At 37.1% G+C, this 19119-nt stretch overlaps 1 protein-coding gene across 1 annotated transcript in view; it reads right to left on the minus strand.

Annotated features, from left to right (window-relative positions):
• syt7b (synaptotagmin VIIb) overlaps positions 1–19119 on the minus strand; it is a 138134-nt gene that overhangs the window by 35990 nt on the left and 83025 nt on the right. The window contains exons 5-6 of the mRNA XM_084110062.1: positions 13725–14075; positions 7262–7381 (exon numbers count right to left, since the gene is read on the minus strand). Of these exons, the coding sequence (XP_083966188.1) occupies positions 7262–7381; positions 13725–14075 (471 nt within the window). The remainder of the gene's footprint in view (positions 1–7261; positions 7382–13724; positions 14076–19119) is intronic.

Consider the following 19119-nt stretch of genomic DNA (forward strand, 5'->3'; position numbering starts at 1 on the left):
AGAAAAAAACGCGAAGGATGAGAGCGTAAAGAAGCATGATTATTTTAACACGGAGAGCACAAGCGCTTTGATGAAGAGCCCGGGTATCAGGGGAGCAGGTTAAGACACCGTCTGAGAGGATGTTACTCACTCTTCCTCTCTGGTTTTATCCTCAGAGGACACAGAGTTCGGCTCGCACTTCTCTTTTAATATGACGTAGGCTTTTATGAGCTGTGTGTGTGAGAGAGAGACAGGAAGATATACTGTAATGGATACCAGGGTTGGGGAGTAACTAACTAAATAAACTGAAAGATCTTTCTTCACAACACTTTCCCATCCTGCTTTACTGTGTCGATTAACAAAGAGTGTGGTTTATGAGTTATATGATCATGTGTTCTCGGTTCCACTGGAGCTCATTGAAAGGCCAGGGGCTGGGTGGGTGTGACCCTGCTGTTGCCCTAGTGACAGTGGTCTGGTTACTGAGTGGAATGATTGAAGGCAGTTATTAGTAGAGCAAGGACACTCTCCATGGCGACCATTCCAGACGGGCCCCGGAGGGCCAGGGTGAGCTTTGATCACAGTCTGATGCTTTGACAGGCTCCCTACCCAAACGGAGCGCGAGACAGCGGAAGAGAAAGACAGGAAGAGAGACTTTTTTTTTGCATTTGAGTGTTTGTGGATTGCACAGAGCTTGCTTATTTGTTTATTTAAATTTTTTGTATATTATTTTAAACAAAATGTTATAATTTATAATCAGCCTAATATACAGTACCACTGAGAAGTTTGATGTTAGTAAGATCTTTTTGAATTAAGTGTCTTAATCTCACTAAGGCTGCATTTGTTTGATAAAAAATACAATAAAAATAGTAATATTGTGAAACTGAAAATATCGGTGTGGTGCTTGCGGAAGCGTAACACACGAGAATTAACCTCATTGGTTCTTGTTGAAGCTCAAACATGCTGCGTAACACGAGAATGAACCTCATTGGTTCTTGCGAAAGCTCAAACGTGCTACGTAACACAGGAGAATGAACCTCATTGGATCTTGTGGAACCTCAAACGTGCTGCAAAACAGGAGAATGAACCTCATTGGTTTTTACAGATGTTCAATCATGCTGCGTAACACACAAGAATGAACCTCATTGGTTCTTGCTGAAGCTCAAACGTGCTGCGTAACAAACGGGAATGAACCTCATTGGTTCTCGCACGTCATGTAAACATGCTTGAGCTTCTGTTTACCACAACTGATGTGTGAGTGATGAATGTTTATATGTGAATAAAAGCCTAAATTCAATCTGTTCATCATAAAGCTTTCTGGAGAGAACAGAAAGCTCTTCATTTGTGATCCGAAGATGAACAAAGTCTTAATGGTTTGGAACGACATGAGGGTGAGTAATTAATGACAGAATTTTCATTTTTGGGTGAACTAACCCTTTAATTTCTTTAAAAAAATCTTCCTTGCCTCCAAGCTTGGAGCTTAATGAATATAACAAAAGTACTGTTTGACCATATGAGTGTAAAGGTTGCTTCCCATGTAGTGTCCCACATCAGCCAGTAATGAAGTTCTATTTCAGTCAGAAAGTAGACGGTAAGAAACAAGGCAGCTCACTAGGGTTCAGAACAGTTTTGTTTGACTGAGTGCAGCTTTAGAATGTAAGAACAGAGATTGGAATCTTTAGAATCTCAGAACAGGTGTCATAACACACAGTCATTCTTCAGCGTGATTGGACACAGAAACTAAAAGTGGGCGTGTCCCAGTGATGCTCTCATGGATCTCATCTGGTTCATCTCACTCTGTGTCACCACAGGCCGCTGGGCGTTACAGTGGTGCTAGTGTGTCTCCTTTAAGGAGTCTAATACGTCAACATAAGGCAGACAGACAGGGCATCGAGAGGCAAACTTCCTTCGAGAATAAATGACTGTGCTTGTTCATAGGTTTGTGGAAAACAATAGCTGAGGGCAGTTGGTTCCTAACACACACTTTCTGTTATGAAAAAGCACTGAGGCAGGATGGAGCTAGTCAAGACTTCCAAACACTCACCAATTCTCGTGGGACCACAATAGATTTGTTGTAGTGGGACTAAATGTATGATTCATATGCGGATGGTATTCCGTTGTCGACAGGAGAGTGGTTGTTATTTAGTTAGTTTTTCAGTGAAACGTATGAGAAACAAGTTCATAGTTCCCTGTAGTGTTGTTGAGACACATTTCTGTGAATTCATTTTTTTAAACTGAATATTTCAGTTCTTTTAAAAGGACAGTGCAAAAATGAACTGTCTGCCATGACTTACTCACCTTCATGTTGTTTCAAACTCTCTTTCTTCAGTGGAATGCAAAAGAAGATATTGTGAAAATGTTTCAGGCTTCTTTATTTTTTTGTCCTTACAAAAAGTCAGTGGGGTCCAATGTTATTTTAGACCCAATTAATATCTAAATTATCTTACTTTCTATTGCATTCCACTGATAAAAGAAAGTCTTTGGTTTTGGAAAAACAAGAGGTTTGGAACAACAAGAGGTGAGTTTATGATACAGAGATGGTCAATAAGCTGAAATCTTCAGCGAACAACATGTTGTTTACAGATGGTTGTTAAAATTATTCAATATTTTAAATAATTTCAATTGTTATGTTAACCTTTTGAAGAATATGAATGTAAAGCTCTGGTCCAAAACCTAGTGAGCTGCCTTACCATCTACAAAGACAGCTGTCATCTAAGGGAGCATCCTGAAATGGAACCTTAAAAGTGAGTGATTTGGAACACTCTATATCACAGAAATATAACTGCACACATACAGTGAATGACATTAACAATTGATTATAAAACGGATAGTTCCGGTTCTTGATTCTGATTGGTTGAGCCACGTTCGAAGCCATTGTAAATTACTCAACAAACATACACCTGTGCGCAACTGCCGTTTGTGATTCTTTGTTGCTGCATGTGTTGCTTGGCAACCTCTTTGGAACTACATTGCTTGGCGGAGGAATAAATGTGTTATAACGTTATATTTTTGTTGCTGGTGTTTATTTTATGAATAAAATAAATATTAAAATGAATATCCGCTCCGCGTCATCCTAACAACGCCCCTTAGCTGTTCTAAATCACGGCTTTGCAGGGCTTATTGCTTTATTTGAATAGAGGTAAAGCAAAAGGAACAACACGCTACTCTAATATGCATAAATGTACAGTGCCTCCAAAACTGTTTTGAAAGGCAAAGTTGGGGTTTGGACAATATCAGCATAAATCCTTTTTTCAATTTGCCTTGAAAGGTGAAAACAAACATATAAACAACATATAAAATATTTTTTATATTTATACATTTATACCAAGAAATGAAACCTCACTTTGCCTGGGGTGTTTCAAAACATTTTTGGAGCAAAAATGATTCTTTGATGGTTTTAAAACTGTATTAAAATAAAAATGATTATTATTATCGTTAATTATAATCTTTATTATTATTATCATTTAATAATGATATATCATTTTAATAATTATTTATTTAATATTATAAATTATAAATATTTATTTATTTGTTTATAAAAATTCTTATTATTTAAGATTTTTCCTGGAAATTACCATTTAAAAACCACCTACTTTTTCCAGGTTTTCCCTGATCATGGCAGATTGCAGGAATGGACCTTGTTTGAGCAGACGGGATGAAAATGATTATAAACTGAGAGCAGATGGACATGAAGTAAAATTCCCGGGTGCCTTCGGAATGAAACTTGCTGGAGTTGGATGGAAAAAATCCGTCCTGTTGTAGACTTCTACACTCCAGTTTAACTAGTCTGAAGCTGAGAGACTGTGAACTCCTGAGTGTGTCTGATTATAAAGTGCTGTGTGTGTATTTGTGTGGGTTGATGTGTGTTTAAAGAGTCAAGACTTATTCTCTCGGCAGAAGCCAGAACTATGTATGTGTGTGCGTGTGCATGATACGTGTCTCAACTAGACGGAGGAGGGTGTATTTTTAGTTGGGACTACACTCTCTTATAATGAGCACACCCCCACTGCGATGCCGACACCTCACTGAAACACAGATCACAGTGAGAGAGAGAGAGAGAGAGAGAGAGAGATAGAGAGAGATAGAGAGAGAGAGAGAGAGGGAGAGAGAGAGAGAGAGAGAGAGAGAGAGAGAGAGAGAGAGAGAGAGAGAGAGAGAGATAGAGAGAGAGAGAGAGAGGGAGAGAGAGGGAGAGAGAGAGAGAGAGAGAGAGAGAGAGAGAGAGAGAGAGAGAGAGAGAGAGAGAGGGCTACCAAAGGGAATGCAAGATGATAGCAAAAAAGTTCAAAATGACAGACCAAATAACCCAGACGAGGATACAAGAACAAACAAACCAAAAAACTCAATAGGATTACTCACATGAATAATAAAAACCAACATTAGCATGAACCCATTTGAATATTTCTAGCACCTCTGTGATGTTATCCAACAAATTTCAGGAAAGCCACATTTGTTTCTTATTTCTGCATATGGCAAGCGCCATTCTAACACTAAGACAAAGTCAAACGTTGCAAACAGAGGGAGTAAACTCACTGGTACGACTCATTGACATGGTGATTGATAACCGGCTGAGCTACACAAGGACGACCATTAATTTTGTGATGAGCTTGTGTGGATTGAGCACTTGATTGACAAAGAACAGATCTCGTGATTCAGAACTTTTGGTCACTTTCACGTCCATCTGACACTTTTAAAAGCCCTCTAAGAATAGTCAACTGTAAAAAATCTACTATAAGATAATGAAATATTTGCCATTGCAAAACAATTTTTTTCATCATAATGCACTGATCTTAACCATGTAAAGCCTGAAATATGAAACAATGGTCTGAAAAGTATTTTTAATGCAATGGTACAAAAATCTAGAAAAAAGTTTGCATATGTGTTTTTGTTGTGTAATTTATCAGGCTTTTATAGCTCATATACAGTAGTATTAAATGCAGAATATGGACCTCATACTCAGTAATTTTTTTACATTTTATGCAGAGTAAAAACTCTTTTGTCACTCTATATCTTACAATAATATGTAAGATGATATTTAAATTCTTAGTTTTATGATCAAAGTCTGTAGTTTTTATTGTGGGGGACAAAACAATGCAATAAAATGATGATTGAGTGAGATGAACAAATAAATGTTCACCAGAAGCCAGATGTATCATATTTAATCACTTTTTAATGTGATTTTTTCAGAAAATTATCTTTGGACAACCAAGTAAACCTAAGTTGCTAATAATATACAATTATACTAAAAGGCCCTTTACTTCAAGTTCAAGTTCACTTTATTTGTATAGCACATTTACAACAGTCACTAGGCTGACCAAAGTGCTTTACAGAACAACCAGATTAAAATATAGTAAGACCTGCATAACAACACATAAAACACAAATAAGCGAAACCTTACGCTTGAGTCTAACACGAGGGACTACCAGCAGAGCCTGGTCATAGGATATTAGGCTTCTGGAAGGAGTGTAGGGATGGACAAGTTCAGAGAGATAGGCAGGAGCTAAGTTATGTAGAGATTTAAAAACAAATAATAGAATTATGAAGTCTATTCTCTGTCGAACTGGCAGCCAGTGTAGAGATTTGAGAATCGGAGAGATGTGGTCATATTTGCGACACTTATGTAGAAGTCTGGCCGCAGCATTTTGGACTAACTGAAGACGAGCAATTTGAAAACTTGATATACCGCAATATAAGGAATTGCAGTAATCTAGCCATAAATGCATGGACAGCCATTTCCAGAGTTTTCGGGGTGTGAAGCCTTTGATTTTAGCCAATAGACAAAGTTGGTAGAAACTGGAACTGATAACAGATGAGATCTGTTTGTCAAATTTTAAAGGCTGGTCAACAAGAACACCTAAGTTCCGCACACCCGGGGATTTAAAAGCCGATAGACCCTCTAACTCTGGACTTAAACACTTAGAGTTTTTCTTTTGGGCTGAAAACAATGAGCTCAGTCTTGTCTTCATTAGGAAGAGGATATTTTGGGCTAGCCATGCTTTACCCTCCTCTAAGCATCGACGAAGAGAATTCATCGCTACAGGGTTGTTTCTCTTGATTGGAATATAAATTTGAGTGTCGTCCACGTAAAAATGAAAGGATACGCCATGACTCCTTAGAATAGCGCCCAGAGGTAGCATGTATAGAGAGAAATTACCCATCTTTACTCTAAACTTTCTGTCAGACAGGTATGACTGAAACCATTTCAGGACAGAAGCTTTTAGACCCACCCAAGACTCAAGTCTACATAGAAGAGTTGGGTGGTCAATGGTATCAAAAGCTGATGAAAGATCTAAGAGAACAAGAACCACAGTATCTCCAGAATCAGTAGAGAGATAAATATCGTTTAACGCTCTCAGGAGGGTGGACTCAGTGCTGTGAGCAGACCTAAAACCAGATTGAAAAACCTCATATATACAATTATTTGACAAAAAATGTTGGAGTTGATCCAGCAAAATTTTCTCCAATAGCTTAGAAATGAAAGGTAAGATAGAGATAGGCCGAATTTTTTTTTAAACAGAAGGATCTAGTGAAGGCTTCTTGAGCAGAGGAGTGACCGTAGCCACTTTAAGACTGGCAGGAACAGAGCACGTTTTGAGACACTTGTTGATAAGATATACCATACCTGGCCCAACCGAATCAATGATTCATTTAAAAAATCTCAGGTGAATGATATCATTAGGACAAGATGAAGGTCTGAGCTTGACAGTCACATCATTCAGTGTCTGGAGGTTGATAGAATCAAAAACCTCCCAAAAAGCAGAAGCAGGTGTCAAGATTGGGGGGACAGTTAAATTAGGGCAGACACTAAGTCATAAGTTAGTGATTTAGTTAATAAAAAATCTTAGGAAGCCTTCACATAGAGCATCTGAGGCGACAGACAGCGTATTAACAGAAGGATTAACAACAGACTGAATGACAGAAAACAGAACCTTTGGGTTAGAGTGATTGGATTCAATTAAGTTTGAGAAATAAGCAGGAGGAATGAGAAATTCAAGAAATTGACTTGAAAAAAGAGTAATCGATCAGATGACAAAAGGCATAGATTGTGTGTACAACAGGTTTTTCAGCAACGTTTTGGTCATGTTGACAATTTCTAAATTTCTAAAGGCCTTAGAAATTTGTGTATCAAATTATTTATAGGGTTAAATGCCCAGCAATGGAGAAATATATTTTCCCCCAAATGGTAGTTGCATCTACCAGCAGGGGCAAACTGTCAAACACTAACAAATCCCTTATTTTGACACCCATTTAGAAAGTTAACTGTATGTTTGAAACAAGCCATTACCTTTTGTCAGTGGGAGGTGTTTCCTGGTTCGCTGGTACCTCCTGTAGATCTGGAAGGTTGGCGAAGTCATCTTGCTCAGCCAATCCGATCGCGAGGGACAGCACAACCATCTTCCCCTCTCTGTCACAAAACAAAGAGGCAGAATCAAACAAGTGCTGAGCAGAACCCATTACAAACTAGAAATGAAAGCTTATCAAAATAAACTTGGATGTTGGCTTGACAAAGTGTTGCCTGAAAGGTAAAAAAATGTTTAGTACAATAACATTATGTTGGCATAATAACCAACATTTCTATCAATCAATCAATCAATCTATCTATCTATCTATCTATCTATCTATCTATCTATCTATCTATCTATCTATCTATCTATCTATCTATCTATCTATCTATCTATCTATCTATCTATCTATCTGTCCATCTATCTAGCATCAAATCATCGTATTAGAATGATTTCTGAAGGATCATGTGACCCTGAAGACTGAAGTAATGATGCAGAAAATTCAGCTTTGTCATCACAGAAATAAATACATTTTAAAATATTCAAACAGAAAACTTTTTTTTTTACTGTTTTTCCCCCTTCTATCCAATGGATTTGTAAATCATAAAGGAGTTCTCTCTAGTATTTTGAATGCTTCTTTTAGACAAAAAGAGTCTGGAATCAAATCTCAGAGATTTTAACATGAACTCAAATTTTCCAGTTATCTGAGATCCTTTTAAAGCTACACTGTGTAGGATTTTCTCCCATCTAGCGGTGAAATTGTATATTATGACTAATAACTGAATATTACTCCTCCCATTCCGAGGGCATTTTAACTCCTAAGGTGGCCGTATTATTTCAAATCTGCCGGCAGTCGCGAGTAATCTCCCCCTCGCATTCGTCACGGTGCCACTGAGTGTAAAAACGCAAAAGGCGAAGCTTGAATTTCCAGGTATGTCCCTCTTTGGCTAATGTATTTTCAAGATGGAGGCGCAACATGCCTGCCGCCATACGAGCGACTCTAAATGTATTCTAAATGGCAGATTCTACGCTTACGAGAATACTTGATTAGTTGGTAGAAGTAATTACACATTAATGAGCACATATCATTTTGAAAGAACAAAGTGTTTTTTTCTAAGAATCAACTTAAAAAATTACACAGTGTAGCTTTAATTCTCTAAAATGCAGTAATTTTAGAAGACACAACTGAGACAACATTAATGCTTAAATGAAACACAATTGAGATCACCAATATGTCTCATATTATTGCAGAGAAAGATGAAAGAAAAATCACTAATGAGTCTGCAGTTAGATTAAACAGAGAGCAAATGGAGAACTTCAGTCGAGAGCTCTGTAACGTCTCAAACTGTGCTCTGCTTTGTCAAAGATGCAAATGCATGCAAAAAACAGAGATCTATGAAAGAATTTTTGGAGAGACCTCTGAAACAAAGTTGACACCAATATGAAACATAACTGCGAACTCCATCAAATCTCCTGAAGAATGAAAGACTAACCTCTGAGCACTACATTATCCTAAACCACAAATTTTCCCCCTTCTCTCATTAATCAACAGGTTTTATAACGATTTATGCTCATAAAGAAATTGGCAGACTGGCATGTAAAACATGCTTTGCTGGGGGCTACGACAGAATCAGTGTTACACAGGAGAGCATTAAGCCCACACACACGCGTTTATCGATTACAGTGAGTCTTAAACATCACCCTTACAAGGGCTGTAAATGGCCTTCACAAGAGGCATCGGCTCAAATTCACAGCAGGGTCAGATTCGTGTCTCCTCTCTGATTTCATCTGCAGATAGCAAGAGTGGTCAGGGCCGTGTGCATCATATCAAAGGATTGATTGAGCACTGCACACAAAATGCTCTTGGTAAACTTGAATAGAAACAAAGGGCAGAGTTGCATGGAAAAACTGTCGAAAAGTAATATTTTAATATACATTTTTATATAGGCTAAATTGGATTTTTAAAATGTATTTTATACATAGTATTTTTATAAATATATTTAAATAAATGTATTTTTTCAAAATAAAACTTGGATTTTTTTAAACTATTCTTTCAAAAATTAAATTTTGCAACAATTTTTAAAATAAATGTTTTGTGAAATAAAACTCGATTTTTATTTATTTATATAAATTACAAATACATCTATCTTTTTTGCTTAAAAATAATAATTGTAAGCTTCCCTTTTGTCTATATTCACAGAATATATTAATCTGTTCACCATTGATTTGTTGTTGTGTGCGTTGAAATCAATAAAGCGCAGCACTGCTAACGTCCACTAGAGTAAAACCTCAGCGCTCATGAGGCCAGAGCTTCACGGCTCCGGCGCTATACAGCACAAATCACTCACGTCGTCTGAGCAGGCACGAGCTTAATTGCCTGTCAGACAATCATGGTATCAGGGAATTAGAGCTGGAGCCAGTTACAGTTACACAATCCTGTAAAGTGAAAGATTATTGCCAGTGTGCTAAAGGATATTAACTGTGCTGGAGATTAAAATCGAAACTTGTGACACACAAATATTAAATCTACACGCCTCACACATTTACACTACCAATCAAGAGTTTGGACACGCTCACCCATATTCATATTTTATTACCATTTTCAACATTTTAGGATAAGAGTCATCAGAATAATTACACCATAAAAATTGAAGAATAGAAATTATGAAGAGAGCAATAAATAAATAAATAAATAAATAAATAAATAAATAAATAAATAAATAAATAAAGTTTGTATTACAGCTCCGCAATAAAATAAAATAAAATAAAATAAAATAAAATAAAATAAAATAAAATAAAATAAAATAAAATAAAATAAAATAAATAAATGAATTCATGCACAATTTCTACTAAAGGCAAAAACCTTTACATCAAAATGCTTTATCAATCATGAGAAAAATAAATTTACACAAGTGTGTCCAAACTTTCAACTTTGGAGATTAAAATTGAAACGCGTGGCACACAAATATTTATTGAATGCAAAATTAGATCCAAACACCTCACACATTTACACAACACACCCACCAATATTCATACTCTATTACTATTCTTTTTTTTTTTAGAATAACATAATAATTTAGAACTAAATATAATAATAGAATAACTCAAGTGTCCAAACTTTTAATTGGCAGTGTAAACAAACAGGGAGGATAAAATATCTTTCTGTTGGAGATGTTGTCTGCCAGGTAGAGCACAAGTTGTGCTCTTCACTGTTCCCGCAACAATAAAGGCAGAACCTCTAAAGTTCTCTATGGCCAAATGGAAATCATACTTGCTTCCTTAGACTGAGTCTCTCTGTCTCTCTCTCTCTCCACTTCTCACTGACAGTTAATCATGCTAGTAATGATGGTGAGGACAGGAGATCAATGCTGTGTAGAGTTGATCTGCCAGCGGAGAACACATACTGACTTCTAAACCATTGACCACACACACACACACACACACACACACACACACAATCACCTATAGGGATTGTAAACTGCTAAATGACCTTGGTACAGATCCACAGACTCAAACAGGCTTGTGTGTAAGATTGCAGACACACAAACACACGCACAGAATTGAATGTGTTGAATTTGTAAACACGGAGATAATAGAAAAGCAGTTACTTCATTCATTCATTCTTCTCTTTTCTGTATTCACATAAGTGAATGGGTTTCATGAAAGATATTGGATAATTGATTTAGTTGTTAAGACCTGATTTTCTTGGCTTTGCTTAGGTTCAGCTCTTCTAACAATACGGTGTTGACTGCACCACTATTCCACAGCAGTGAAGAAAGAAGTGCATTTATTGGTAAAACTTTACAATAAGGTTTCATTTGTTAACATTGGTTAATGTATTAACTAACATAAACTAACAATAAAAATACAGCTGTTCATTATTTGTTAATGTCACTTCACAGTGCATGAACTAATGTTAACAAATACAACTTTTGATTTTAATAATGTATTAGCAAATGTTGAATTAACAAAGATTAATAAATGCTGTAGAAGTGCAGTTCATATGTAAATTGGCTGAGCTTATTTTCTCTATTAGATTGAAAGATCTGAAAAAGCCCATACATTTACACACCCATAGACCCTTCCCTAAAAGAAAGCAGGACAGAAGTGGAAAAAAGAGACGAATTAAAACACCAGGTGTGACCGGGAATGTGTCTCCCTTGTCTACTTGTGATCTGATCGACCAAAAAGCATCTTAATACCAGGTGTAAACAGGGCCTCAGACGTGGATAAACACTCATCTATTATGTAAAGAGGTTCCCTCCTCTACGACGCAGATCGAAATTTGTGTCCGCTTAAAGATAAAGATAGACACAGTTGAATAATCAACGTCCTCTGGCTCTTCTCCCACCCTGCGGTGCACAGGTGACAGGTGTAGAGCCATGAAGAAGACGCTCAAACCAAACAGATGGGCAAACAGAGAGAGAGACAGAAGGGCGCAGAGAGAGACAGGACGCAATCAGGCATGAGTAAAGCGACAGAGCACGACGAGAAACAAAGTGCCTGGGCAGACATGAGCAAGCAACAGTGCGGAAGAGAAGTCATGAATCAAGCATGACCAAGTGACAGTGTAAAGAAAGGACATCGCATGATCAGATGGGACACAGTCCTGCTCAAAAGACACATATGTGGTGTGTTTTGGATGCTGGTGTCGCCATTAGGCTTCCTAACTAGCATAACCAACACAAGGGAGAAACTGAATCAATAACTATTCTAGCACACCAGACAGACCTACTGTAAACCATCATCTAAATCTACTCTGGTTTGAACTGGTCTTTTCAACAGAGTAAAAACATTAGAGTAAAGACACGAATATTACAAGGATTTGCTTGGGGGCAAAAACATCAATCATATTCTGCATGTAATAGAAATGGGGAAGTGAGTGAGTGGTGTGGCAACCTGCAGCTCATCGGACAGACGTAAAGATTATAAACAGAGTAAAGATGGTGAATATTCACACAACCAGCAGCACATGCATGGGCTCCAGAAACAGGACTATTTACAGCCCCTAAACAAAATAAAAACACTGATACAATTAATACTTATACAACAAACACTAATACAACAATGAATACAATACCTTATTTTTATATTATTGCTATATCTTGCTGTACCTTTTTTGTACAATATCCAGAGTCATATAAAATTCAGAGAATCAAAAACTCTTTTACAAACAAACATTGACATTTAATGCAAAAAATAGGAAATGACATTTAAATCAAGCAATAAATTACTTAAGTCAATAGTTATTTACGGACTCACAAAATAATACGAAAAATAATTAAAAGATATAATCAATTAAATTAATTAAAACAATAAATAATTCATTAAAAAGTAATTATAACAAATAGAGACAGTGTGCTGTCTTATTTAAATAGCTTTGGCTAGTAAATTAACATTAGTTTTCAAAAAATAAAATGTAAAATTTTCATTTAAAATATAATATATAATAATATAATTTAATATTGAATAAAAATTATGCAAAATACTGTTTAGGCTACATCTCTCTCACTTCTTTATTTTTATTTTTTTGAATGCCCAACTTCAGCTTCAATCACAGGGTTCTCTACAGTGTATAATATAGCAGATTATTAAAATAACTCCACCATTATCCTCTGTTCGACACCCTGCATCCAGTACAATACTGTCTGGAGTACCACATGCATGAAGTAACTTGGAGGATGAGCTGCTAAAACTGAAGACATCATAACATTGGAAGGAAGCAGATGAGCATCATGGGTAAGTCCAATTAGAGACTAAATAGATGCATTACAGATTAAACGTGAAGTGTGTAACTTATACTTTCTCCATTCCCAGTTTAACTACTGTACTACTCAGACTAGGAAATTCTGATTATATATGCGATTCCAGTTGATACCACTAGGGGCGCTACTAGTGGCTTCAAGCCTTCAAGCCATCTGTTAAATGTCACCCCCATTTGAGCATAAGCAGATCTGATCTAAAATTGTTGTAGATTTGAGGTCGGTATCTCTCAACAGATTATTAAAAAGTGAGAGCAGCTTGAAAAAATTAAAGTGTAAAAAGGTTATAGAGGTTTACGTTTATTGTAAAGCAAATGTACTGAACTTTTTGGAGAAAAAATAGATTTTATGCAAAATGTATATTTTACAAAATAATTTAATTTAAATAATTGCTAGAAAATCAAAGTCATACGTCTAATCAAGCTGTGTTCCATATTTGAAGTTGATAGCACAAATATTGAGCCTGCTAAAAGGTTTTAAAGCACCATTTCCATGGTAATGCAACGTCCAATTGCACAACGGTTTTCATAGGATGAATTTTGAGCGATTAAGCTTTCGAATGATTATTTATGATGATTGCTAAAATATGTAATCTGGAAAAAAGGCAATAAAGCGCTACAGGGACAATGAAAGTTAACATTAAGTTATATTAACGGTAAGAAAAGATTTTTTTAAAATGATTAGACTGGTATTTGATACTCACAGGAATGACTTGACGTCCATGCCTCTGGTCCGGATCTGTCCCATCACGTGGTCAAAGCTTCCAGGATTGGACCGCGATCGTGCCCCTCCACCCGACCTGTAGCGGGACGCCCCTGCCCCAGCCGGGCTACCACGCACCCCCCGCGGGCCCCCCCGGTGGCCCCCACCCACGGGCCCGGTGTGCAGCTGGCCCAGACTCTGGGAGGTGGCTGGGGGGTCGTTGGGGCCTGGAGGGGGCTGGTGGGTTAGGGGCTGCTGGAGGCTTTGCTGCCTGACCAGGGGCCTGGGGCGGGCTGCTGAGGACGGGATATGCTCCAAAGTGGAGGTGGTGGAAAGAGAGGGGTCCCCAAAACTGGCACCGAATAATACGAAAGGGGCCAAGTTGTGGGGCGAGACGAAGACGAGAAACAGGGACAGAAAGGAAGTCACAAGATAAAGGGAAGAGAAGGTAGACACGATTAATGAAGACCAAAGAGACCGAAAAGGACAAGGGAGAGGAAGCCAGACACGAAAGAAAAGACGACATAATGAGGAAGAGTGTTGGGACACAGAAGAGAAAAAAACAAGACCATTGAGTTGAGGGAGGGAGGGAGGGAGGGAGGGAGGGAAGGAAAGGTAAGAGAACGTGAAGGAACAGACATTTTAAGATGTCCATTGGGGGGACAAAGGCACAATGAGGGAGTGAGGGAAGAAAAAGAGAGTAAAGTTAGGCAGCAACATTAGCAAAATGTGCAACATTAACTTACACACGCATTCGCCCATTTTCCACTGACGGTGCTGGTACCAGAGCCTCTGGACAATCTTGAACTGGATTTTTACCACAGAAAACGGTTTTGATTTATTTGTTGCATAATTAAATTGCTCACTGTAGCAATTTCAGATGTCATAAAATATGTTTGTAAAACTCGCAAGACCTGTAAACAAAAAACACAATAATGTCCAAGAAGGATAGGATCTTGTGCCACACCGGTTCTGACAAGATTCACAGTTCCTCCGGGACGAGCACCTGCACCATTTCAATGGAAAAGGGGTAATTGCTTTTCTTGTGGCATGGCCTGATGAAGGAGTATATCTTGTAGACCCAACTTCCTCCCACTAAAGATCTCTCTACATCTACTTTGTTTCTATGGCTTCAATACCTTAATTCAATTATCACTTCTACCCATTCAACCCTTCCCAACAGCTTCCTTTGCTCTGCATCATGTCTGATTAGTGTAAAGTCCCATTGAGCTGTTCTGTTTGATGCTAATGCTCTACTGGAGGATTGACTGCACCAGGGTTAAGCGCCACACACCCTTATCAAGGTCCCAGTGCTGTAATTCCCGCACGGTACTCAAGGGAGGTGTCCCCACTGACAGTATTTGTGAAGGGAATGAATAGCAGCAATAACTCAAACTCTGCCACTACACTTTTTATACACGTTTCAAGGTTGCAAAAGGAACAGCGGCGCATTAATGGACATGAGTCAAATGAAAGAGTTACTTCTGTGATTGTCTTTTGAATGTTACAGTGGAAAGCTAGTATGATTGTTAGAGTTGGTGAGTAGGCATTTCTTACTACAGGACATGACATGATTTAGCCAAATAGGACGTATTCCTGGATCAACATCCTTTGTCATTCTTTCTCAAACTATACAAATATTTTACATTTAGTGGCTAATTTGTTCAATCACATTTGTATGTTTTCATACAATCTGCTTATACCCCAGTGACGATTACATTTAGCGGTGGGGTTAGCTTCATGAATACTTTCTAAAAATCGTACATTTTCATAGAAAATGCCACCTGGTGGAAGACATGTTTTCCCGTGAGATCGGGTTGAACCTTAACCATAACTCTAAGTAAGGGTTATGGTTATAGCCCAAAACCAGCCCTACAGGCCCTTTTACATGACTCATGTCAAACTTCCCCAATGCATTATGGAGTGAAGCCACACTGCGTGCAAATGACATTCAAATTTCAAACAATTTCTGCAATGACTTTTGAAGTGTAGCTAATGATTACCAGGCAATTTGCATGATAAATCATGGGCGGTGCCAACACAAATAATGAAAAACATACGTTGAGTTGTACAACACAACGTAGGGCTAAAAAATCAAGCATTATTTGTGGTTTAGTTATGATTTTTACTTTTCCTGCTTTTCCTACCTTTTAACTTCTAGCACTGCTTTTTATATTTACAATAAAATGTTGGATTTCCATTACAGTTTTTTCTTGTTTCATTAACAAATAGTAACAAACTGTAAATCACAGTTCCATAAATTCAAAAACCCACCTTTACTGGAAAACAAGGGATAATGATGCAAAATATTACTGGCTGATTTGTAGTGTTCAGCATCTTCATACCAATACTTCCAAGACAAAACTTTGTTACTTGTAGCTAACTATGTTAGCCAACAAGATACAATTATCTTATTGACAAATCAGTAGAATTATCTGATATATTCTGAGACTGATAGTAAAATAGCACAATACCTGGATGTCAAAGCAGCGCATGGCTCTTGTTTTGAGAGTTGAACTGAAGGCCTGAAGTGAGTCATGTGAAAGTGTCTTTAGATTAACCCCCACGCTAAAATCTGATTGATTGATTGATAGCAATTTTGTTCTGACAAGGAAGTTGGTACATGAACATATCCTATTTTAAATCACATTATGCCACAAGCATGTTGCGACGGCACTTGTTTCACACATGACTTTTATCGTATGATTCCATACATACATACATACATATACATATATATGCATATACATATAAATATGCGCATGTATGCAATGCAGTATATCACCCTGCACTTACACCCATTATGCAGCTTGAGCTGTCATTAAGGAACTTACGTTCCTCATCTACTCGTTTTCTCATCTCTGCTTCAGTTCTGTGTTATAAATAGGTTTTGAAAGCAAGGAAGAAAAAGAAGTGTGTGGGGGCTGCGGACTCAGTCGAAGCAATGATCAAAGTGAGAAAACACAGAGGCAAAAGAAAGCGTCAAAGAATGAAAAAATACAGCTCCCCAAAAGAAGCATCATTGTTTTAGCGGGGAAAAAGAAAGGTTTTTCTGGTTGGATTCATCTAGCCTCTAGCCCTCGCCAGACATGAATACTGTGTGAAATTCGACATTAAAGTACAAACGCTTTGTTAAAGACCGGGCTCGAAAAACCAATTTTAGGCAATTTTAGGCCAGTACTTCTTCAGATGAACTTAAAATATTCAGTGGCTAACAGTGCACATCACATTAATAAAGCTTCTGTCACATCCTCTGTAATGCAGGGCAATTTCATATTGGAAAGATATAAAGGATCTTATCCTCTCATGGCTAAAACTAAGTTTAATAAATCAATGTATTTGCTAGTCTCACCTTAAAGGAATAGTCCAATAAAAAAGAAAAAAAGAAAATACTGTCATTATCTACTCCACTTTTATTATAAGGAAAATAGTGGCCAAAAAAAATTAAAAAAAATAAAATAAAGAAAATACATACAAATTATAATAAATAATAATAATAAACATTATCTAATAAAAAAAATAAAAAAAAGCCAAACAGGCTATGGAACAGCATGAAGTTGATTAAACAATTTTCTTTTTTGTGTGAACTATTCCTTTAACTGTTCTCTTTCACTGTGCTAAATATTTGGTTAGTGAGGAAATACCTCTGTTGTCAAGAAAAATCTTTCTCAGGACAACTCTCAAAGCAATCCTGACAAACACTAACATTTTCATCTGCACTCATCCAAACAAGAGTTGAAGGAGAAGTGTTGGTGATTCTCAGAGTCCTCCAGTAAATCATTAGGCTTTAGCAGAAACCTGTAGTTGCTTGTTATTACAAAGCTTCAAGACATCAGGTGCTAGAAACGCTGATGGATGTGTGTATAATAGGAGAAGTAGAAATATATGAGGGGAAGGGAAACCACTCTAGAAACCATTTACAGTTTGAAGATGGGATTGGACAGAAACATGAAGTGAGAGAAACAGCTTTGGAGGACTGAAAGATATGCGACTAAATAGAAAAGAACAAAGTAAGCAAATGATTTTAAGAGTCATTCATCAGTGAAACAAAATGTTCTAAATTTCAGGTGTCTCCATTTTTAAAATGCTGATGATCACACAAAAAAGCCCACTTGACATCACATTAGGCCTGGGCGAGATGATGATTATGCAGCAACATTGTGAATATAATATTGTTTTAATGTGCTTTTAATTACTATATTTGCTAAAGGAATATTTAGAAATATAAAACTGATACTTCCTACCTACACACTAATGCAAAATAAATGAATAATAATCATTTTTGTGAAGCATCTGACATCATAACATAATTTTCTTTATGACGGGGCTATCATATCTGTTAGTCGTAAACTTATCTGATATAACCCCCAGCCAGCTTGCATATTATACTTTATATTATTGTACCACTGATGTTTTCCAAAAGTCAATGCATTTCCAATTAACAGGGTTTATTCCATATATGTACTTGATCAATGAATTTACCTGCTATTCTAAACTAACATTTAGTAACATTTTTTATTTAAGCAAATGCTTGCTATTTAAAGGAATAGTAATTCTGTCATTGTTCACTCGCACACATATCATTCACATACACTAAGTTAGGGGTCAGTAAAAAAAATATTTTTTGAAAGAAAATGTTTTTTTTATCAGCAAGATTTCTATTTAACATGCATGTTAATCATTTGACCTTTTTGTTAATAAAAGAATCCTGAAGAAATCAGAAAAAACAACGTTTTCAACATTGATAATAATAATCTTGAGCAGTAAATCAGAATATTAGAATGATTTCTGAAGGATCATGTGACTGAAGACTGGAGTAATGAAGCTGAAAATTCAGCTTTGCTCCACTGGAATAAATAACATTTTAAAATATATTCAAATAGAAAACAGTTATTTTAAATTGCAAACATATTTCACAATATTACAGTTTTAAATAGAGTCTTGGTGAGCAGAAGAGACTTCTTTCAAAACCATCTTACTGGCCTCAAACTTTTGAAAGGTAGTGCACAACACATGTGCGAGCCAATGACATTTCATTAAACCTGCGAAATATGTCAACTAATCTTAAGACTATGGGCGACTTTTATGGTGCTTTTTTGTCCTTGACAGTCGTGGTCACAGTCGTAAGGAAAAGAGCATGGTAAAATCTCTTCAAAATGACAAAAGAATAGTTCACCCCCCAAAAACATCAACATTTAACTAAACCATTATGCTGGTTCTTGCCCCAAACTTCTCAAAAGGAAAAGAAGTCATCCTCTGACACTCACTTGTTGGGTCTCAAGCCGCCGGAGTGCAGGTGGCTCTGGACAGTTTGCCACCTCCCGGACTTGCTGGTCCCTGCGCCTATGCAGCTGTCACTGCGACTGGGACCCCCCACTGCCCCCCCACCCACCTCC

This window comes from Abramis brama (genome assembly GCF_963993115.1).
Source record: "Abramis brama genome assembly, chromosome: 3".
Classification (NCBI taxonomy): domain Eukaryota; kingdom Metazoa; phylum Chordata; class Actinopteri; order Cypriniformes; family Leuciscidae; genus Abramis; species Abramis brama.